Source organism: Chiloscyllium plagiosum, chromosome 19, assembly GCF_004010195.1.
Source record: "Chiloscyllium plagiosum isolate BGI_BamShark_2017 chromosome 19, ASM401019v2, whole genome shotgun sequence".
NCBI classification, from domain to species: Eukaryota; Metazoa; Chordata; class Chondrichthyes; order Orectolobiformes; family Hemiscylliidae; genus Chiloscyllium; species Chiloscyllium plagiosum.
The window spans coordinates 15,614,017-15,637,522 of NC_057728.1; the positions used below are offsets into that span (position 1 = coordinate 15,614,017).

The 23,506-nt window shown below is 41.5% G+C and overlaps 1 protein-coding gene across 27 annotated transcripts in view; it reads left to right on the forward strand.

Annotated features, from left to right (window-relative positions):
• cadps2 (Ca++-dependent secretion activator 2) overlaps positions 1-23,506 on the forward strand; it is a 724,760-nt gene that overhangs the window by 491,547 nt on the left and 209,707 nt on the right. For all 27 annotated transcript variants that reach the window (XM_043709173.1, XM_043709174.1, XM_043709162.1 and 24 more), the window contains one exon: positions 8,914-9,101. In XM_043709173.1, coding sequence (XP_043565108.1) covers positions 8,914-9,101 — 188 coding nt within the window. The remainder of the gene's footprint in view (positions 1-8,913; positions 9,102-23,506) is intronic.

Consider the following 23,506-nt stretch of genomic DNA (forward strand, 5'->3'; position numbering starts at 1 on the left):
CTCACCTCCCTTTCTATCCTTCCTGTAGTATTTGTATCCTGGAACATTGAGCTGCCAGTCGTGTCCATCCCTGAGCCATGTTTCTATAATTGCTATGATATCCCAGTCCCATGTTCCTAACCATGCCCTGAGTTCATCTGCCTTCCGTGTTAGGCCCCTTTCATTGAAATAAATGCAATTTAATTCATTAGTCCTTCCTTCTCCCTGCCTGCCCTGATTGTTTGACTCGCTTCTGTTCTCAGCTGTACCAGTCTCAGATTGATCTCTTTCCTCACTATCTCCCTGGGTCCCACCCCGCCCCCCACCTTACTAGTTTAAATCCTCCCAAGCAGCTCTAGCAAATGTCCCTGCCAGTATATTAGTCCCCTTCCAATTTAGGTGCAATCTGTCCTACTTGTACAGGTCACTTCTACTCCAAAGAGATTTCAATGATCCAAAAATATGAATCCTTTTCCCATACACCAGCTCCTCAGCCATGCATTCATCTGCTCTATTCTTCTATTTCTGCCCTCACTTGTTCTTAGTCCCAGGAGTAATCCAGATTTTACTACTCTCGAGGACCTCCTTTTTAAATTCCTGCCTAACTTTCTATATTCTCCCTTCAGAATCTCAACCTTTTCCCATCTAATGTCATTGGTTCCAATGAGGACAATGACCTCTTGCTGGCCCCTCTCCCCCTTGAGAACATTCTGCACCCACTCTGAGACATCCTTGATCCTGGCACCATGGAAGCAATAGTCCATTCTGATTTTTCGCTGCTGGCCACAGAAAAGTCTGTCACTCGGACTAGAGAATCCCCTAACATAATTGATCTCTTGGAACCCGGCATACCCCTCATTGTATTAGAGCCAGTCTCAATACCAAAAACTTAGTTGTTTGTGCTATGTTCCCCTGTGAATCGATAATCCCCTACATTTTCCAAAACAGCATACTTGTGTGAAATGGGGATGGCCATAGAAGACTCCTGCACTAACTGCCTACCTATCTTACATTTCCTGGAGTTAACCCATCTATGTGACTGTATCTGAGACTTTTCCCCCTTCCTATAATTGCCATCCATCACATACCATTGCTGTTGCAAATTCCCCATTGCCTCTAACTGTCACTCCAACCGATCCATTCGATCTGATAGGATTCACAACCAACAGCATTTATTTCTGATATAATCCACAGTAACCTGTAAGGTCTCCTTAAACTCCCACATCTGACAAGAAGCACCTATCACTCTACTAAAGGCCATTTTTGCTCCTTCACAATCTACAGACCCAGAAAATAACACTGTCTTATTCCTCTACAAAACACTGCTCCAGTTTAAATTAATAGTTATGGCTTATATTTTAAGTTTAATGAAGAGACCTATCTCAAAAAACATATAATCAAGGAAGAAGCCACTCTACTCACTACTGCAGACTTTCTGTAAGCCACATTTAAAACTATTCACTTATTTGTTTCTGTGCTGTGACTTTGCCCAAATAGTTCCTCCAAGATCAGTTGTGAATTTCACTGTTTGTTAACTTTCCCAGACGCACTCCGATGTCCAGCGATTCATGAATTCAAACAGCAAAGACAGTAACTGTGTAGGTTCACTGTGGTGTCAGTTTCTCTCTCTCTCTCTCTCTCTCGCTCTCTCTCTCTCTCTCTCTCCTGCACTGACCTCACCATGTGCTTCCTTTGTCTGTACCTCTCCCTTTTTAAAACTGCTGTTGTTTTGAAATGCTAAATTGCCCGTAACGTTAGTTAAGTGGTAAATGTAGGGGTATGGGTGGGTTGCGCTTCGGCGGGGCGGTGTGGACTTGTTGGGCTGAAGGGCCTGTTTCCACACTGTAAGTAATCTAATCTAATCTAATCTAATCTAATCTAATCTAATCTAATCTAATAAATCAGTAATTGCTGCTCCTGGAATTCAAGGAAATCATCTCCAACACCTAAAATACCTCAGTAAAGGAGCAGCTGTTACAGCCAGAAATTCTTCCCATCTTCCATCTTAGATTACCCAGAATCCGCGCTGTCTGATCTTCTACCTAAATTGCTTAATTATGTGGCACAACGAATCGGTTCCTGAGCATTCCTGATGAAGGGCTTTTGCCCGAAACGTTGATTTTCTGCTCCTCGGATGCTGCCTGACCTGCTGTGCTTTTCCAGCGTCGCACTCTCGACTCTTGTCCTGTTATTACAGAGTTGGAACAGACTTCTCAGGACTTCTTGTAGAAATTGACCCTTTTTGTTTTACTGGATTATTCACCATTGGTGCAGAGTAGTGTACACATTTGTTCTAACAAATGAACAAAGTTTGCATTTTTAGGCCTTCTCGGTTTATTTCTTGTTCATGTTGTATGTTTGTCAGGCCCAGATCCAGTTTACTTTGGAAACGTAAAATGATACACTTCCAGGTATTCAGTCAGTAATTTTACCTCTTCTAATCTTAGAGATTTAGCTTGCAAAAGTTATAAAACAGCAAGGGCCAGTTTTTCTAAGGAATGTCTTTTTTTGGTTTTGGTGAAAACTGAAGGTGTTCCCGGTCAAATGGAAGATATCACAATCGAAAATAAAAAATATCATCCTTCACATTAGCAACTCTCCTACTACCTAGTTAGAATTTTATGAGTTCAAGACCTATTCTGAAGACCAGAACTGTAATCTAAGCTGGCAGTTCCTGTGCAGCACTAAGGGAACACTGGCACTGGTTGGAGATGCAATTTTTTTGAATGAAATGTTCGACCTGATTCCTACCTCTTCCATTGGCTGAACACAAGCCGTCTCTTGCCACGATTTCAAAGTCCAGGAAATCCTCCCCTGACTAATCATTATCTGTCTCCTAACATTGCTCAACCATGTTATCTGGCAATTAGCACTTTACCGTTTGTGGGACTTCCTGTCCACAACTTGACTGCAGTTTTGCATATATTTCAACAGGGCCTGTACTTCAAAACTATTTTAACTGCAAAGTGTTTTCAGGCATTCTGAGGTCAAAGAAGCAGCAATATATATTGCATGAAATGTGTTGCATTTATCATTTTTTTCAGTGCATAGAGCATAGATTGTTTGAAGCAACAGGCATAATTGCCTGTTATACATGTGCACAGTCTTCAGTGTTTTGTTCCTCCTTCCGGTTCTGCAGAATTGACATTTTAAAATTGTCTTTGAACTTAAGTGGTTATATAATCATAGAAAGGAGCTATCATGTAAGCATCAACTGACCATTCAGCAATAACCTTTCTTAGTCCTGTGGCACACCGTGCTCATGTACGTTATAAAACACATCCTTTCAAATGCAGTTTAGCGCTCAGTTGAATGATTCGACACAAGAATCAACCTTCTCTTAAAGGCTGGAACATTGAAAGTTCCTAATTCAATACTTTCCTGCAGAAAATTTAATGAAAAAATGTATTCTTTCTCTTCTGCTGCCCTTGGCATATAAGGAGAGAGATAATAGAGATTGCTTTATTGATTTGGTGTGTGAGTTGATTGTGTTCTTCCTCAATATGAATTGCTTCCATAGCACAATTAAGGGTCCAACAAGAAATGCACCATTAATGGCATGTGGACCTCAGCATTGTGAGTAATGACTCTCGCACATACTGTGTCCTTGCCTCTTTTGTGTCAAGTATAAGGCTTATGATGCTTACTTGTCATTTTCTTGTCATTGTATTCCATTTTCAGATTTGTCAAGGCTGGGGTTCATTACATAAAGTAGGCAGAGTTTGCAATAAATAAGTGATTAAACTGAATGTTGAGCCGCCCTGAATTATGGAAACTTCATTCTCAAGGAACAAAAGTAGTTCTGAAATGTTTTATGCATTTTTTTAATCTTCAAGTATATGTTGAAATAAAATTACAATGATCAAGATGTTTTAAAGTGCCTTTGTGGCATTCTCACAAGATGTTCCATGCAATCAACAATACAGGTTCCTGTAAATAGGACAAAAACTGATTATTATCAGCACCTTCTCCCAACAATGCTGAATCCCAGGCATAATGTTAAATCATTTCATTAGTCTGTTTCTAGTCCTTGATGTCGCAGATTGTGATTACTTTGGTATTTACATTCCATGATTGTGTCCATTTATAGTCAACAGCATGTTTATTGGCTGTAAAACACCAGGATATTCCAAGGTCAAAAAAGGCATTGTAAAATACAATATTTTTCCATTTGTTTGTTAAGTTTCAAATTTATTTGCTTTTAATTCTTTTTGGGATGTGTATGATGTTGGCCAATACACCATTTATTGTCCGTCCTTAATGACTATTGGAAATGTAGTAGTGAATTTCTTCAGTCCATGTTGTTAGGTGCACTCTCTATATTGTTTGGGAGGAAATTCCAGATTTTAACCCAGCAACAGTGGAGAATGGAGATATACGTCCATGTCAGGATGGGACTTTGCAGGTGGTAGTGTTCCCATCCATCTGCTGCCCTTGTCCTCATAGATGGTAATAGTTGCACATTTGGAAAGTGCAGTTGAATGAACCTTGCTGGATGATGGGGGTTTCATTTACTGACCTTTGTTCCAGGGCCCGAGTATTTCCAGGTCCTTTCTGGGGCACAGAGTTGAGTTTACATATATTTCGATCTACAGTTAAGTAGGAGTATTCCCAACTCTCACGAGTGTGGTCCCCTGGAAAACTTACATAATTAGTAGATATTATAAGCATTTGTGACACTTTTTTAAAAAATGATTGCCTCTATGAATGGAACTGCTTCAGTTATTTAATTTTTTGAAAGTAGGCTACTATTTGGCTTTTAAAAATAAACCAAACCCCTTCTTAGAGTCTTGTATAAAGTGTTTTTTTAAAAAATATATTTCTGATAATATCACTTAGGCAGAAAAATGTAATGCCTCCATCTGGTAGATTTAGCATCCATTGTTCTTACTGGTAAGTTGACACACTGTAAAGGCAGCATTGTGTACATTGACCCTGCTATTGCAGGAATCATGTTTGCTATTGCTATTGTTGTCTCATTTGCTGGTAATGTTGTTCATGTTGTCTCCCTGGATAGCAATGTTTCCAACGTTTGCATTCTTTTCTGTTTTCCCATCTCAATTATAGGTTGCTTTTCTTTTGCTGACTAGTTTCGATCTCAATTATGTGTGACCTTGGGGTCTCAGTTTCAGTTACAGTTTTTGTTGGGTTCCTGATTTTCATGATTGGATCCTGCACATATACAGATTTCCTTTTTAACAATTCAGGAATGTATTGAGCATGTTTGTTTGAAGTGTTGACTCCTCTTTCTGTGCTTCAGTGAGTTTTGCCTCAATTACCCCAGTCTCTCAGAGCTGATATATTTAGATTTAGATTTAGATTTAGATTCCCTCAGTGTGGAAACAGGCCCTTCGACCCAACCAGTCCATACCGACCCTCTGAAGAGTAACCCACCCAGACCTATTTTCCCTCTGACTAATGCACCTAACACTGTGGTCAATTTAGCATGGCCATTTCACCTGACCTGCACATCTTTGGATTGTAGGAGGAAACCGGAGCACCCAGAGAAAACCCATGCAGACACGGGGAGAATGTGCAAACTCCACACAGACAGTTGCCCGAGGCTGGAACTGAACCTGGGACCGTGGTGCTGTGAGGCATCAGTGCTAACCACTGTGCCCTTGTACGGCAAAATAGTCTTACGTTTGCTTCCATTCACCAACCCTACAGATCAAGTCTTTAAAGGTGCAGTCACAATAAGTCAAAGTTTGAGCCTCCTTTCATCTCTCTGAATTTTGCAGAGGAGCCTCAATTATCCAGATGACACAGGCAGGGAGTATTTTGTTCGGATAATCGATTGTTAGGATAATCGAATGTTCGGATGACACAATTTAGCTAAGCTTTGGGACCTTGCTAGATAATCCAAAATTCAGACAATCGAATGCTGGATACTCAAGGTTTCTCTGTATTCTTTTAATTTGCTGGATATGTCAACTTAATATAATGGATGGGAAAGTTCTTCTGTATTGTTTTGGCTGAGTGTACACTGGATTCCACTTTCCTGTGAGATATTAATCTGGAAGAGCAACGTGGTCATGTTGCAGGTTCTGTTTGCTGTATCTTACCAGGCCATTCATCAGCCATTTAGAATCATCGTGGAATCATAGAATCCCTACAGTGTGGAAGCAGGCCATTCAGCCCACACTGTCCCTCCGAAGAGTATCCCACTGAGATTCACCTATCTTTGTAACCCAGCATCTCCCATGGCTAATCCATCCAGACTGCACATCCTTTGACACAATGGACAATTTATCATAGCCAATCCACCTAACTTGCACATCTTTGGACTGTGGAAGGAAACCAGAGCACCTGGAATAAGCCCACAATGACATGGGGAGAACATGTAAACTCCACAAAGACTGTCGGCTAAGGTTGGAATCGAACCTGGGTCCCTGGCACTAACCACTGAGCCGCCACCCATTATTTTCATTTTGGTCCTACCAGTATTTTATTTCTTACTGTATGTTTTCCTAATAATTACAATTGAATTAATTTAATCAGGGAATCAAGAAAAAACTGTGTCATAGACTCATAGACATGGACAGCATGGAAACATGGATGGCATGGGGCAGCACAGTGGCTCAATGGTTAGTACTACTGCCTCACAGCGCCAGGGACTCGGATTCGATTCCAGCCTCGGGCAACGATCGTGTGGAGCTTGCATATTCTCCCTGTGTCAGCGTGGGTTATCTCCAGGTGCTCCGGTTTCCTCCCACAATCCAAAGATATGCAGGTCAGGTGAATTGGCCATGCTAAATTGCCCATTGTGTCAGGTGCATTTGTCAGGGGTAAATATAGGGTTGGGGAATGGGTTACTCTTCGGAAGGTTGGTGTGGATTTGTTGGTCCAAAGGGCCTGTTTCCACACTATAGGGAGTCTAATCTAAACAGATCCTTTGGTCCAACTCGTCCATGCCGACCAGATATCCTAACTTAATCTAGTCCCACTTGCCAGCACTTGGACATATTCCTCAAAACACTCCTATTCATATACCCATCCAGATGCCTTTTAAATGTTGTAATTGTACCAGCCTCCACCACTTCCTTTGGCAGCTCATTCCATACGTGCACCATCCCCTGCGTGAAAAAGATTCCCCCTTAGGTCCCTTTTAAATCTTTCCCCTCTCATCGTAAACTGATGCCCTCTAGTTCTGGACTCCCCCACCACAGGGGAAAGACCTTGTCTATTTACCCTATCTATGCCCCTCATGATTTTATAAACCTCTATAAGTCACCCCTCAGCCTCCTACGCTCCAGGGAAAACAGCCCCAGCCTATTCAGCCTCACCTTACAGTTCAAATCCTCCAACCCTGGCAACATCCATGGTATGGTAGCTCAGTGGTTAGCACTGCTGCCTCACAGCACCGGGGTCCCAGGTTCAATTCTAGCCTCGGGTGACTGTCTGCATGGAGTTTGCACATTCTCCCTGTGGCTGCGTGGATTTCCTCCGGGTGCTCCGGTCTCCTCCCACAGTCCAAAGACGTGCAGGGCAGGTGAACTGGCCATGCTAAATTGTCCATAGTGTTAGGTGCATTAGTCAGAGGGAAGTGCGTCTGTGTGGGTTACTCTTCGGAGGGTCGGTGTGGACTTGTTGGGATGAAGGGCCTGTTTCCACACTGTAGGGAATCTAATCTAATCTAAATCTTATCTGAATTCTTTCAAGTTTCACAATATCCTTTTGCTAGGAGGGAGACCAGAATTGCACACAGTATTACAAAGGTGGCCTAACCAACGTCCTTTACAGCCACAGCATGACCTGCCATCTGCCAGCTCCTATACTCGATGCTCTGTCCAATAAAGGAAAACACCTTCTTCACTATCCTATCTACCTGTGACTCTACTTTCAAGAAACTATGAACTTGCATTCTAAGGTCTCTTTGTTCAGCAACACTCCCCAGGACCTTATCATTAAGTGTGTAGGTCCTGCTCTGATTTGCCTTTCCAAAATGTAGCACCTCACATTTATCTAAATTAAACTCCATCTGCCAATCCTCAACCCATTGGCCCATCTCATCAAGATCCCTTTGTACTCGAAGGTAACCTTCTTCACTGTCCACTACACCTCCAATTTTGGTGTCATCTGCAAACTTACTAACTATAGCTGCTATGTTCATATCCAAATCAATTATATAAATGATGAAAAGCAGTAGACCCAGCACTGACCCTTGTGGCACTCCACTGGTCACAGGCCTCCACCAGCACCCTCTGTCTTCTACCTTCAAGCCAGCTCTGTCTCCAAATGGCTAGTTCTTCCTGTGTTCCGTGAGATCTAACCTTGCTAACCAGTCCACGATGAGGAACCTTGTTGAACACCTGGGTCCCATCCATCATTCTGCCCTCATCAATCTTCTTTGTTACTTCTTCAAAAAAACTCAATCAAGTTCATGAGACATGATTTCCCATGCACAAAGCCATGTTGACTATCCCTGATCAGACCTTGCCTTTCCAAATACATGTACATCATGTCCCTCAGGATTCCCTCCAACAACAGGCCCACCACCACCATCAACTGGTGTATAGTTCCCTAGCTTGTCCTTACCACTCTTCTTAAATAATAGCAGCACGTTAGCCAACCTCAAGTCTTCCGGCATCTCACCTGTGACTATCGATGATCCACCTATCGCAGCTAGAGCCCCAGCAATCACTTCCCTAGCTTCCCACAGAGTTCTAGGCTACACCTGATCAGTACCTGAGGATGTATACTTTTAAGGGTTTTAAGACATTCAACACTTCCCCCTCTGTAATATGGACATTTTTCAAGATGTCACCATCTATTTCCCCCACATTCTATATCTTCCGTCTCCTTCTCCACAGTAAACACTGATGGAAAATACTGGTTTAGTATCTCCGCCATCTCCTGTGGGTCCACACAAAAGTGGCCAATTCTAGAGTATTAAATGATTATAACTAAATTCTATTCTATTTACCTTCTTAGGGTTGGTTTAGTCCTGGCCAAGTTTTTGTTCTGGACGAATACTGTTCTCGTTATGGTCTGCGAGGATGTCATCGGCATCTCTGCTATCTCAAGGAGCTGATAGAACGTGCAGAAGGTGGCACAATGATCGATCCAACTCTGCTGCATTACAGCTTTGCTTTCTGTGCCTCTCACGTCCATGGCAACAGGTGATTTTATAAACTCAAAAATCAATAGCAAAGACAAATGATTGTGTGCAAGTAAAAGAAAAGACAAATGCAATCCAATAAGTAGGGTGCTCATACAGCCCCTTCCTGATAATGCAACTGATAGTTGTCCAAAAATTGTTGAACAGATGTGTCATTTACGTAGGATTAATATGTAACCCTGTTATTTTATTCACAAATTAATATATGGACCTTGTGTGCCATAATACTGCCACTGACAGTCATTATTAAGAAGAAAGCAGTGATTGTAACCAACATCATTAAAACTACAGTATGTAATAATCAATTGATACATACTGACAAGGTTCATAGATAAAGGATAGCCACTTGACTCAGGTCCTGCAGGTCAACAAGCATCAGTGATACTATACCCCAGCAAGGAATCTAAAGGCATTTTGAGAGGAGTTGAGAAAATTGGCCACAGAAAGGCACAGTTAAAAATGCAGGGCAGGTATGTTTGGGACTTTAGATCAAACATGTCCTCCTCTTCTTGATTTCTCTGCCTTGAAGACGGGTCTGAAGTCAACTCCATCTAGTAGACAGTGTTAAATTTAAATAAATTTGAGGTGCTGCATTTTGGAAAGGCAAATCAGAGCAGGACTTATTCACTCAATGGTAAGGTCCTGGGGCATGCCATTAAACAAAGAGACCTTGGAGTGCAGGTTCATAGTTCCTTGAAAGTGGAGTCCCAGGTGATTAGAATAATGAAGAATGCATTTGGCATGCTTGCCTATAATTGGTCAGTGCATTGAGTCTTGGAGTTGGGAAGTCATGTTGCAGCTGTACAGGACATTGGTTGGGTCACTTTTGGAAAACTGTTTTCAATTCTGGTCTTGGATAATTGGAGAATTTGAGCTATAGGGAGAGGCTGAAAAAGCTGGGATTGTTTACTGTCAGAGGCTGAGGGCTGAGAGGTTTATAAAATTATAAGGAACAGTGATAGGGTGAATAGACAAGGTCTTTTTCCCAGGCTGGGGGACCCAAAACTAGGGACCATAGGTTTAAGATGAGAGGGGTAAGATTTAAAAGGGACCTAAGGGGCAACGTTTTCATGCAGAGGGTTGTGCGTGTACGGAATGGGCTGCCAGAGGAAGTGGTGGAGCCTGGTACAAATATAACACTTAAAAGGTATCCAGATGGATATATGAGCAGAAAGAGTTCTGAGGGAAAAGGGCCAAATGCTGGCAAATGGGACTAGATTTATTTAGGCTATCTGGTCGGCATGAACGAGTTGGACTGAAGGGTCTGTTTCCGTACTGTACAACTCTATGGCATTATCTGGGGAACAGGGTTATCAGATTCTGTGTTCTGGGCACCAATTTGATGCGTACCAGTCATTCAGTCAACTGAACCAATCATGACCTTGAGGAGTCTGAGTGACTGTGGCAACACGTATTTTTGAATGCATGTTGTATCCCAGATAATGATGGTAGAGGATCTGAATATTGTCCAATACATAGCAGACCAAGAATCTTTCCTGCACTGCTTCCATTGGGTTATGTTGGAAGGAATTAGATATTAGTGCCCAATCTGTTTGGCCATGTTATTAGTGCACCTTCCTTTAGACACATGTCCTGGAGTGAAATTTGAGTCCAGAGTTCCTGACTCAGAGGCAGGGCCATTACCTACTGAGCCTTAAAACCTCCTTCAAACACAGACTTAAAATAAACAAGGAACATAATTCACATACATCTAGAACTGAATATCTGCTCTTTCTTAAGTACTGACAAATTCAATTGAGAAGCCTAATGTTCGGGAGAAAATAATTGCGCTTACCCCCTCTTGCTTAATTTCCAGCTTTATTCCAGTCTTGTTTGATTGGTAACATCAGTTTGATCAATTGACTGATAAATTGCTCAGTTCACTTTAACATGTTAAAGTTTGCAAGACTGATTCTCCAATCAAGTGCTCCCAGTGAAGGGCAGTGGCTGTAGAAAATGCTGATAGAATGGAATTTCATGTTCCTTACTATCATTTCCTGTCCAATGTATGTTGCAATTTCTGCTCCCTCTGCAGTGAGCACCAAATTGAACAATCAGTTAGTTCTACATTACAATCCTCCCCGTTTCGCCACTTGATCACTGCTTCCTGAGTTGCTCGATTCTCGTTCATACTTCTTTGATGGTCTTTATTCGGCAACCTCATGGTTATTTTCAATAGTTTTTCTAAGATACTTAAAGCACACTGAAAGTAGGAGAAAATGGTGCAAAACAATGTTAGTTTATTGGTTAACTAAAGAAACTAGCTTAAACTTTTTTTTTTCTGTACCTGAAGCTGAGCTAACCCATTTAAGCACAGGCACCTCAGCGCTACTTTGCACTTAGTGCGACTTGTACAGAGTTGGATGAGTAAAGGAATCTTAATGCCTATCTAAAAATTTACTTTTGCTTGCATTCTACATTTATCACAACTGAAATTTACTGCTCAAATTCTATATTTCATTCAGACTAAAGCAGTGACTTACCAGGTCTCCATCAAACGAACTGAAATTAATTAGTTAAGGAGGCTAGCTTGAGCTTTTAAATTAACTCAAAGCATATAACTACAAACATTTCAATGATATAATACTGAGTGTGACTTTGAACAGACTGCTCGAAGTTGGGTGAGTAAGGCTGTTAGAGTAAGGAGCTTCCCTGCAGGAATTAGTTCTTATTTCACAACAAGGGAACAAGCCAGCTCTTTCGTGAGTATTTGGGAGACGGTTCACATCTAATACGCTTAAAAACCTAGAGGAACTGGTGACAAGATGAATAAAGTGAATAGAAGAGGAAATAAATAATTGACTAAAATAATGAAGCAGCTACTTAACTAAACACATTAAGAATGGCAGGAGAGATGATGAGTCACAGTGGCAGCATGTGGGGGTTCCTGAATGCCAGTGTAATAAAGGGCAAGTGCACCGCATCAAACGTTTGCAGCTCAAGGAGCTATAGCCCACAGTCATTGAGCTGGAGGCTGAGCTGCAGAGCCTGCGACACATCAAAAAGGGAAACATTCCCTGGAAACAGCGACACCGATTACAGTTGGTTCCTCTGATTTGATCAGTGTTTAGGGACAGGAGACCCAGAGGGCAGAACCATAGGTGCCTCAACATTTACAATTATCTAATACCTGTGCGGTTCTTTTAGCTTGTTTGAACAAGTAAGGGGTGATGACATAACTGACCATGGTACACGAAACCATTCAAGTGGAGGGAACAAAAGGTAATGTAGTAGTAGCAGTAGACAGCAAAGTGAGGGCTAGTGATTATGATGACTGACACTGCTGTCTGCAGGAAAGAATATGCGGCAGTTTTGCTTATCTAGTGCCAGGGTTCGGGACATTTGCTCAGGGTTGGGGTGGAATGTACAGTAGAAAGGAAAAGATCCAGTCACTGTGCTCCTTGAAGGCAAGGGACAAAGTTCTGCATCGTCAGTACGAGGAGCTGGGCACCAAAATAAGATGCAGAACTGGTAGATTATTACCTGAGTCACGTGGCAAATTGGCATTGGCAAATAGGGTTTGAGAAACTGATACAGCTCAAAAACTGGTGCGGCAGATGTGGATTTCAGTTTCTTGAACACTGGCACCAGTCCAGGCGAAAGTTGAAGCTATATCATTGGAACAGTCTGCACCTGAAACATGTTGCAGCCAGTAGTCTAATGAGCACTTACCTAGGGCAGTAGACTAGGGTTTTAAACTACGTGGTGAGGGTGAATAGAAATATGTCAGTACAATCTGTTTGTCATTGTGGCGACATAGCTACAGGTGGCATGCATTAGTATTGAAAATTTTAAGGGAACCTGACATTCAGGGAAGCTAGGAAAGGGTGAAGGAGTGACTGGTGGCAAAAGCACAATTGAGAGGGACAGTCTGTGTTCAGGAAAGCAGGATGTCGAAACAGTTTAGGTCGAAGAGAGAGATTGTAATATTGGGAAGTAGTTTGTGGGATTAGTTAGGCACCTTCATACAAAACACACATGGTACTGTGGAACATGAAGAAATAATAGGAGTTTATCTGTAAGGCACAGCAATAATTTTGGAAAATTTTATCTCTATGTAGATTAAAGTGAGATGGGCAAAGCTAAAATAGATGAGTTTAAAGGATCTTTTTGGAATAGTTTCTTGGAACAGAACGTTTTGGAGCTGACCAGAGAACACACTACACTAGACCTGGAGCAGAACAACCTCGATTATCTGAACAAGACGGGCAGGGAGTATTTTGTTCGGATAACTGATTGTTCAGACAGCGTTTTTATGGGACCTTGAGATCATGTTCGGATAATCCAAAATTCAGATGATTGACGTTCGAATAACTGAAGTTGTTCTGTATTGTGCAATAAGGTAGGATCAATTAATAAACTCATAGCGCTCCTGGGTAACGCAATTCATAATATGATTGAATTTTACCTTCAGTTTGAGGAACAAAAGAGTTTGTCCAAGAATAGTATTTCAAACTTAATTCAGGTCAATTATGGGGGCATGAATGCAGAGCTGTCTAAAGATAAAATTAAATTTAGGAAAATTATGCTAAGGAATAAGTTAATATGAATGCAGTGACAGACATTTAAGGGGATATTTCAGAATGCTCATAATAAATACATCTAAAAAAATCTGATAGCACTTAACATCTGTGGTTAATTAAAAAAGTTAAAGATAGTATCATAATTAAAGTAAAGGTATATAATTGCACAGACGTGGGTGGTAGGTCAAAAGAACATTAAAACAGAAAATAATGAGAAAAAGGAGGGAAAAGTTAGAATCCAAATGAAAGGACATATACACATTCTGTGCCTGTTTCAGCTGAACGACATAGGTGAATGCTATTCTCTGGTTCATTCCTCAGGACAATGCCTTTATCAACCAGAATAAAACTGGTTTAATGTTAAACAAAGCTTGATATTAATTATCAGTCATGAGCTAACTGTGCATTATCCATGGCAACGCTTCTGTCAATCAGCACACTCTTCTAATGCAAGATAAATATATTGTTCGACTTTGCATTGGTATTCTTGTAAATTGACCTGATGAGTGCAAAATGAAAAAATTGAACACAATATGTCTTGTTTTCAGCAATATTTAATTGGTTTGCTGAAGTTTGTTGTAGGAGTAACATGCTGTCGATACAGGGGATCTTTTGGATGTAGAGAACTTGGATATCCAGAATGCTTTTGACAAGGTGCCACATCAAAAATTACTGTTGGAAAATTATAACTCCTGGTATAGGAGGATATCATCATGACATAGCTGAAAAATTAACATGCTAATAGGAATTAGAGAGTAAGCGTTAATAGGTCATTTTCTATATGAATGGTTGTCCATATCTAACAAGTAGTGTGCCATAGTGATCAGTGCTGGAACCGCAACATTTTGCAATTTATGCAAATAGCTAAGATGCAGGAACCAAAGATATTATCTAGCTATGACCATTGTTAACAGCTAACCCAAGAATGCAACTTTTTTAAAAGAAGCTGTTGTGATTTACACATGAAAGAAGTTAAACTATCACTGTATTCTAACAGATGAAAGGCTTAACTGACAATCAATTTTTCAATGTATAATTTCAGTTACATCACACTGTAAATTTTTGCTATAAATTCTGTGTGTCCCTCCACTACCACCTGATGAAGGAGCATCGCTCCGAAAGCTAGTGTACTTCCAATTAAACCTGTTGGACTATAACCTGGTGTTGTGTGATATTTAACTTTGTACACCCCAGTCCAACTCCAAATCGGAACCAAAGGTATGGTTGCTAAATTTGCTGATGACATATAGGTGCAAAGTAAAGTTGTAACAAGGACACAAAGAAACTTTAATGAGAGGATAAGCAAGTGGACAAAGAAAATCAGATAAATGGAGTATAATGTGGGAAAATGTAAAACGTGTCTGGTAGGAATAATGTAAAACAAGAATGTTATTTGAATTGTGATAAATTGCGGAGCCAAGAGAGTCAGAGAGATCTGAGTGGCCCAGTGCATGATTTGTGAAAGGTTAGTATGCAGTTTCAGCAAATAATTAGGAAAGGTAATAGAATGCTATTATTGATTGTGAGAGGAATTGAATATGAAAATAGGGAGGTATGATTCAATTATATAGGATGAGGCTAGGTATTTAGTACAATGTACAGTATTGGTCTCCTTATTTCAGGAAGGATGTAAACACATTGGAAATAGTTTGGAAAAGGTTTACTGGACTAATAAGACAGCCCATATTTTCCAGACAAGTTTTGACAAACTAAGCATGTATCTGCTGGAATTTAGAAAATTAAGAGTGACTTGGTTGGCCATATAAAGATCCTGAGACATCGTGACAGGGTGGATGTGGGAAGGATGTTTCAACTTTGGAAGAATCTAGAACAAGGGAGTTAGAAACAAAAGGTCGCTCATTTAAAGCGGAAGTGAGGAGAATTTGCTTTCACACAGGACCATGAGTTTTTGGAACTCTTCAAAAGACAGTGGAAGCAGTCTTTGACTTCTTTAAATGGTTGAGATAGGTAGATTCTTAATAAGTAAGGCAATTAGTGGCTAACAGGGCTGTGATGTGTCAGATTAACTACAATTTGTTTGAAGAGCAGAGGACCACATGGCTTACTACTATTCCGTATTTGTGTGTTTATATTTTCATAATCTTACAGGTTATCTACTTTAGTCACTTCAAATTGGCTTTGAAGAATTTAAGTTTGCACAAAACAAATGCATAATGGTGCAAGGCAATAAGTGCTGAAAATACAAGTTAAGGGGGAAGGTACCTTGTGATGCAGGAGATAAGAATGGATACTTGATAGAAACTGTCAGAACAGTGTTTGCCAGTAATAAAGAGGACAAAGTTTGACAACAAATTCCAGTTATCTAGTATATTTTAGGTAAAGATGTCGACCAAAACTTGGATAGACAGATGTTGAGCTGAAAAACAGATGTGAGGATGATATCTTAAAGCTTGTTTAAAAAACTAGAGATTGGAGAAGTTATTTTGCTCGGAGCATTTGGAAATTTCTATCTCGGAGGGCTGTAAAGCTCAGTCTTTGAGTATGTTTAAGCTATAGATTGATAAATTTCTGATTACCAGTTGGGTGCTGGTTTTGTGGGGATGGATGGATCAATGTCTTTGAAGATTTCGATCAACCATGATTGTATTGTAGGGCAGACTCAACAGGCTGACTGGCCCACTCCCATTCCTATGTTCTTGTGGTAATGGGGATCTTCAGGGAGTTCAAGGTTCAAAGGTAAGGATGAGAATTCAAATGTAATTCTTGGGGTAACTGGAAGTCAATAAGTATTAACAAATGCATGATCCATATGCAGACCTTGATAAAGTTAGGATCTGAGCTTTGGATGAACTGTAGTTTACAGGTAATTGAACAAAGAAGGGCATTGGAATAGTCAAGTCTAAAGTGACAGCAGAATGAGGGTTTCAGTGTCTGATGGGCACAGGAGCAGAATAGGTAAGAGAGGTTGGATAGATCATCAGTAATCGTGGTTTACGCTCAGACAGTTTCTGGAGATGGAAATGCAGTATGAAGTCAATGGAAATTGTCAGATCTACTGTGATCACCTTTCTTAATATAAACTGAATCTTGACCCCATTAAATTCTTACCCCAATTCCATTTTTTCCTTTCCTTGCAAAGGCTTTGATCATTTTATCATATCCTAAGTCCATGTCCATATTCCAAATTTGCACCCTGTACTCTTTCCCAGTCCTCTGTTCACTGCCCTACATTGTCTTTCAGTTAGACATTAACCCAATCTGAAAATTCTTATTTTTTTAAAGTCTTCTCTGTCTTTACCCCTTCCCATGTCTGTACTCCCTTTAACCCTAGAATTCTCCAAAATACCTGTACTCCTTAAATGCTGGCTTCTTGTGCATTTTAAATTTTAATTGCTTTACCTTTGGTGCCTTCAGTTGCCAAGGTCCTTACCTCTCTGATTTTCTCCCCGAACCTCTCCACTTCTCTACTTCCCTTTGCTCTTTTAGACACGGCTTGAAATGTACGTTTTGAACAAGCTATTGGTCACAGCACCTAATATATTCTTATGTGACTGTGTCAAAGTTTGACCCACCTACCTTTCCTGTGAGGCAATCTGGGGTGTTTCATTTTGTTAAAGATGCAGTGCAAATGCAGATTGTTGTTGGAGACTGAAGTTGGGGACATGTATCCCGGCAGCTGAATTTGGCAATCCCAGTCACCTGCTGCTGGCAAAATATGATGAAAATGCAGGATGTGTGCCTGAGAGGAGTACTCAAAATATTTTTCCCAGATATTCCTCCCTTGTGTGATAGGCAAAAGGCAGGAAACCAGCTCAGACTTTAATTAAACAAACCCTTCTTTATTTTAATTCTTCTAAGTACTAATACTCAATATAAAGTATACATTTGTTGCAAAATTTACTCATTACTTCGTCTAACTTTAACTTTAACTCACTCCATTTAACTTTGCTTTATTTTACTTAACTTAATTCACATTTAAGGCTATCTTTCACTCTATATGTTTGGCTTGAAACAAATACTGCCCCAATTTGAATGAAGTGGCCAACTTGGCTCTACAAATAACATATTCACTTAAATGGATGAATATTAGGTAAACTGATAGACTGACTGAAATAATTCCACAGAGTCCAGTATCCTGTCACCAAGTCACCCTTCAGAGCCAACTCTCAGAGTGAACAGAACCTCTGACACTCATATTCATTTTTTCTTTTTTCTTTTTATTTACTCCTGTGCTATTTTTTTCTTTTTTTTCTTTTTTTTAACCAGGAAGATAGGAAAACACCCGAGTGGCCAGTGACAAGTACTGCCCTTCACATCAAAGGGCAGTGCTGTGTGAACAAAACAGTGAAGGGTAGGGTAGGGACTAAATCAAAATAGAGTTGGAGGGGGAAATAATGCACTCCACTCCCTGCGGCGCCCACCTCTCACTGAAACCACATTTTGTTTTTTATTTTTTAATTTTTTTTTTCTTTTTTCCCCACACTACCGCCTAACTGCGGTAGTGCTTATTTTTTCCCCAGCACCCATGGTGTGTGTGTGCAGGTGTGATACACAGTGAAAGACACAAGGTGCACAAATCTTTATTCAGTTCCCACCACTAGAAGAACAGGAAAATACCCGAGTGGCCAGTGACAAGCACTGCCCTTCACATCAAAGGGCAATGCTGTGTGATCAAAACAGTGAAGGGAGGGTAGGGCTCCACGGACCGCTGCCTCGACCTGTTGATGGCCAGTTTGGCCAGGCCCAGGGGCAGACCCACGAAAAGGTCTTCAGACCTGCCCTCCCTCCTCCGTACCAGGTGCCCGAAGATCAGGAGCGTGGGACTGAAGTGCAACCAAAAGCAGAGGAGGAGGTTTTTGAGAAAATTAAAAAGGGAGTGCAAATGCCCACACCCAATATACACGTGGGCCACGGACTCCACAGCGCACAAAACAAGCAGTTGGGCTGGGAGTCCGTGAACCACCGCAATCTGCGGTTGCAGGGGACTGCTGCGTGCAGCACCCTCCACCCCAGATCCCCGAGAGAAAGGGGGAGGACTCCCGTGTAGAGAGCCCTCCACTGGGGACACTCCTATTCATTTTATTTTTTTTTCTCTTCCTTTTTTTTATTAACCCCCACACTACCGCCTAACTGCGGTAGTGCTTATTTCTTTCCGAGCACCCATGGTGTGTGTGTGCACGTGTGATACACAATGAAAGACACAAGGTGCACAAATCTTTATTCAGTTCCCACCACTAGGAGAACAGGAAAACACCCGAGTGGCCAGTGACAAGCACTGCCCTTCACATCAAAGGGCAAGGCTGTGTGATCAAACAGTGAAGGGAGGGTAGGGACTAAATCAAAATAGAGTTGGAGGGGGAAATAATGCACTCCACTCCCTGCGGCGCCCACCTCTCCCTGAACAACTCCAGGGTGTTGGCGGACACCGCGTGCTCCTTCTCCAAGGATACCGGGCCCTAACGTAAACGCGGAAGAGGGGCAGGCAGTCGGCCCTAACGACCCCCTCCACAGCCCGCTGCCTGGATCTGTTGATGGCCAGTTTGGCCAAGCCCAGGAGCAGACCCACGAGGAGGTCTTCAGACCTGCCCTCTCTCCTCCGTACCGGGTGCCCAAAGATCAGGAGCGTGGGACTGAAGTGCAACCAAAAGCAGAGGAGGAGGTTTTTGAGAAAATCAAAAAGGGAGTGCAAACGCCCACACCCAATATACACGTGGGCCATGGACTCCACAGCGCCACAGAACAAGCAGTTGGGCTGGGAGTCCGTGAACCACCGCAATCTGCGGTTGCAGGGGACTGCTGCGTGCAGCACCCTCCACCCCAGATTCCCGAGAGAAAGGTGGAGGACTCCCGCGTAGAGAGCCCTTCACTGGGGACACTCCTATTCATATCTGTCAGCCAGGGTTCTCTGATTGGACCAGGTTCACAGCCCCAGTCAGAGAACTCATTCTATGACGTCCACCTGGCTGACCTCGTTATAATCACTACACTGACCGCAACCAGCTTCCCCATCCTCTAAGTTCCTGGCTAGTTAGATTCCTAACTGGAGGTTTTCAAGAATTACGCTAGCAATTTCTCAAGTCTTCACAGTTATGACATTAAACGATTTTGTTTCATACAAATAGATATCAACTATAAGAGCACATGCAAATCATTTGCAAATCAAAGATAATTAAGTAATAAACTTGGATATCAGGGTGGTACTGCATTGTATAACTCTAAAGGGCTGCTTTCCTTCCGAAGGCATTTTTCTGAAACAGGCATTCTTTGTTGCTGGCACACAAAGCCTTCTTAATGTGTTTTGTTTACGAATGAAAGTCTACAATTATCTAATTTGTACCTGCAGGAACAAAATCAGAAATTGTTGGTGAAAAAAAGTTAACATTTTGAGTTGGGTGACTGTGGTGAAGAGTCAGCAGCCTCAAAATGTTAAGCCTGCATGCTTTCCGCAGAAGCTGCTGCGTTTTGCCCACAATCTGTTTTTGTTTCAGATCTCCAGCATCCATAGTGCTTTGTTTTATTTTAATGTATACGCAGGAGTTGAGGCTGCATACCTAAATAATGTGTTTGGAAAGGATCTTCTAAATCATAAGTTATTCATACAAACTCTAATTGGGAGATGTGACTGTAACCAGCTAATGTGTTTAACTTATTGTAAGGAGAAGAGATGCCCTAGTGATATTATCACTGGGCTATTCATCCAGAAACCCAGGTAGTTTTCTGGGGACATGAGTTTGAACCCGAGTCTGGGGACCTGTTATGTTGGAATATGAATTCAATAAAAGTCTGGAATTAAAAATCTGATGAAGACCATTGTCACTTGTTGGAAAAACCAACCTGGTTGACTAATGCATTTCAGAGAAGGAAACTGCCATCCTTTACCTGGACTAGCTTACATGTGATTCCAGGCACACAGCAATGTGATTGACAACTAACTATAGGGATGAGCTCTGAAACACTATTTGGAGCCTGAATTAATATACACTTCTACACCCTGCTCCAAATCTTAATGCAGGTGATTGGTTAGCTCTGTTGGCTGGATGGCTATTTTTCAATGCAGAGTAATACCAACAGTGGGTTTATTTCCCACACCAGCTGAGTTTAGGGCGGCATGGTGGCACAGTGGTTAGCACTGCTGCCTCACAGCGCCAGAGACCCGGGTTCAATTCCCGCCTCAGGCAACTGACTGTGTGGAGTTTGCACGTTCTCCCTGTGTCTGCGTGGGTTTCCTCCGGGTGCTCCGGTTTCCTCCCACAGTCCAAAGATGTGCAGGTCAGGTGAATTGGCCATGCTAAATTGCCCGTAGTGTTAGGTGCATTAGTCAGGGGTAAATGTAGGGGTATGGGTGGGTTACGCTTCGGCGGGTCGGTGTGGACTTGTTGGGCCGAAGGGCCTGTTTCCACACTGTAATGTAATCTAATCTAATCTTTACCGTAAGGACTATCTGCCTCAGCCCCTCCCTTTGCCTCTCAAGATAAACCACCACCAATTGTCTCTCAATTACTATGGACTAATAGGACTGTGACAATTATATCTTTACTTTATGATTTAGCCCAAAGTTTAAGGAAGAGTTCAAGACAGTAACACATCCAAATGGTAACAGTGATCGAAGAATTAAGAAAGTTGGTCAAGAGCAAGAGCGGTAATGAGCTGAATTTTGTGGAAAATTTGATAAAGGACTTTGAATTCAATATCATTACAGCTCTGAAACTAGTCAGAATGTGAGGCGTATTGCATGGCAGAGGAACACAGTCTGTCATTCACTCCTCTGTCTTACTTTGCTCCATGTGCTTCCCCTCTTCACATCCCCATCCCCATCCCCAGAACCAGCAATGCATTCACCTGGTGAGTGCTTCCTTTATTTTGTTCTCACATGAAAAACCCCATAAAACATTACACATTGTTCAGTCAAGTCTAAGTAAAGTTTTGACAACAATCTTAGTAATAATTATTGCTGAGTAAACAATCTGGTCTTCAAAAGTAATTTTCTGATGGTCAATTGTAAAATATGTCCTTTAAGATTAATTACTAGATTTTTAAAAATCTAAATGTTTAAAAAAATGCTGTCTCCCAACTTCTACATCATGCTCTTTGTAAGAATCAAACTATACTCTGTGTAAAATATTTTTAAAGATTTGATTTTAATGATCTTCACTTTCTAGCTCACTGCCTGTGGGATTTTTCTAACCTGTTGATTCCAGAGACAGCCTGACTGCATCAAGACAATTCCCTGCTGAGAGTCCACTGTAATGCTGCAATCCACTGCACAATTACAAGTGAAGTTCTGACTGTACAGATTATTAGACCTTAGTGAGTCACTCTTCAATGTCAACAGAAAGCACCTTTTCTTTGCCTGAGACTGCAAATCAAGACCAAAATTAGATAAGATGGTACAAATATTTTGAGGAAACTTTTATAAGAGGGAAGAATTGGGATTATGGCTGAGGAGTTTTGGAATTATGGAGTGGGGCCCCTCTAAAGGTGGGAATGGAAATGGTCTGAGGGTTGTGAACAGAAGGTCCCAGCAGAAAAGAGTAATGTAAATCACTTGGGACGAGCTAGTGAGGCAATTCTTATGAATGATAGGACTCCGAAAAATACTGAAGATTAGGGGGTGAGTAGTGTGCACATCCCCACAACCGTGAAGATAGTATGGCAGGTAGATAAGATGGGTAAGAAGACACAAGGAATGCTTGCCTTTATTAGCCAAAGCATAGGATACAAAAGCAGGGAGGGAACTGTATAAAACACTTGTTAAAGCCATAAACTGGAATACTGTGAACAGTTCTGATCACTAAATTATAGGAAAGGTATGACTGCATGAGAGAGAGTGCAGAGGAGATTTACCAGAATGCCTCCTGGCTGGAGGGTCTGAACTGGACAGATTTAGGTTGTTTTCCTTCAAGCAGTGAAAATTGAAAGGGGGATGACAGAGGTGTATAAGATTATGAGGGGCAAAGATTGGGTGGATAGGAAAGCATTCTTTTCCGATAGTCAGAGTCAATAACTAGGGGGGCATGGATTTAAGATAAAAGACTACAATGGGAATTTGAGGAGAATCTTTTCCACTCAGGTTGGTGGGGATTTGCAACTTATTGCTTGAAATGGTGATTGAGTCAGAAAGTCTTGCAACATTTAAGCAGTGTTGAGGTAGTCCCTTGGATTGCCATAGCCTCCAGGACTATGAGCCAAAACTGGGAGAATTGGATTAGTGGAGTCTGATAGACTACAATAAATGACAATCCCAGGCTACTATTCTGGAGACATGGGTTTGAATCCCACAATGGCAGATGGTGAAAATTGAATTCAGTAAAAACCTGGAATGAAAAGCCCTAGCTTATTGGTGGCCCTGTAATTACTGTTTTTTGTTGTAAAAATCCATCTGGTTCACTAATGTCTTTTAGGGAAGAAAAAGAGCCATGCTTGCCTGTTCTGACCGAGATGTGACTCCATATACCTACTAATGCGATTGACTGTTAACTGCCTTTTGGTAATAAATGAACCCCTAGCCCAGTGACGCCCACATCCCAGATACAAATTTTTAATAAGTTTTAGTTAACCAGTGCAGGCACAATGGGCCAAATGGCCTGTGCTATAAACCTACACATCTATGATCTCAATATATTAAAAAGACTTTGAAAATGTTGTGGCAGCAAGACGATGAAGGGTTGAGTAAAGAGGGTTGGGTTGTGAAGTTACTCTATGAAGATGCAGTGATATTGCAGAACTGACATTGAGTATGGGACAGGATGCGGGAAATACAGTTCTAAATGAACTGGACTTTCTGAATGGTGTAATTATATTGAATGGTGAAATGTTGAAACGTCTGTTGTACACCACCTCCCCCCATCCCACATCAATTAGGCAAGAAGTCTTGCCTAAGAAAGCAGCTGGTCGCTCTGACTGGCCAGCAACTCTGTGGTCT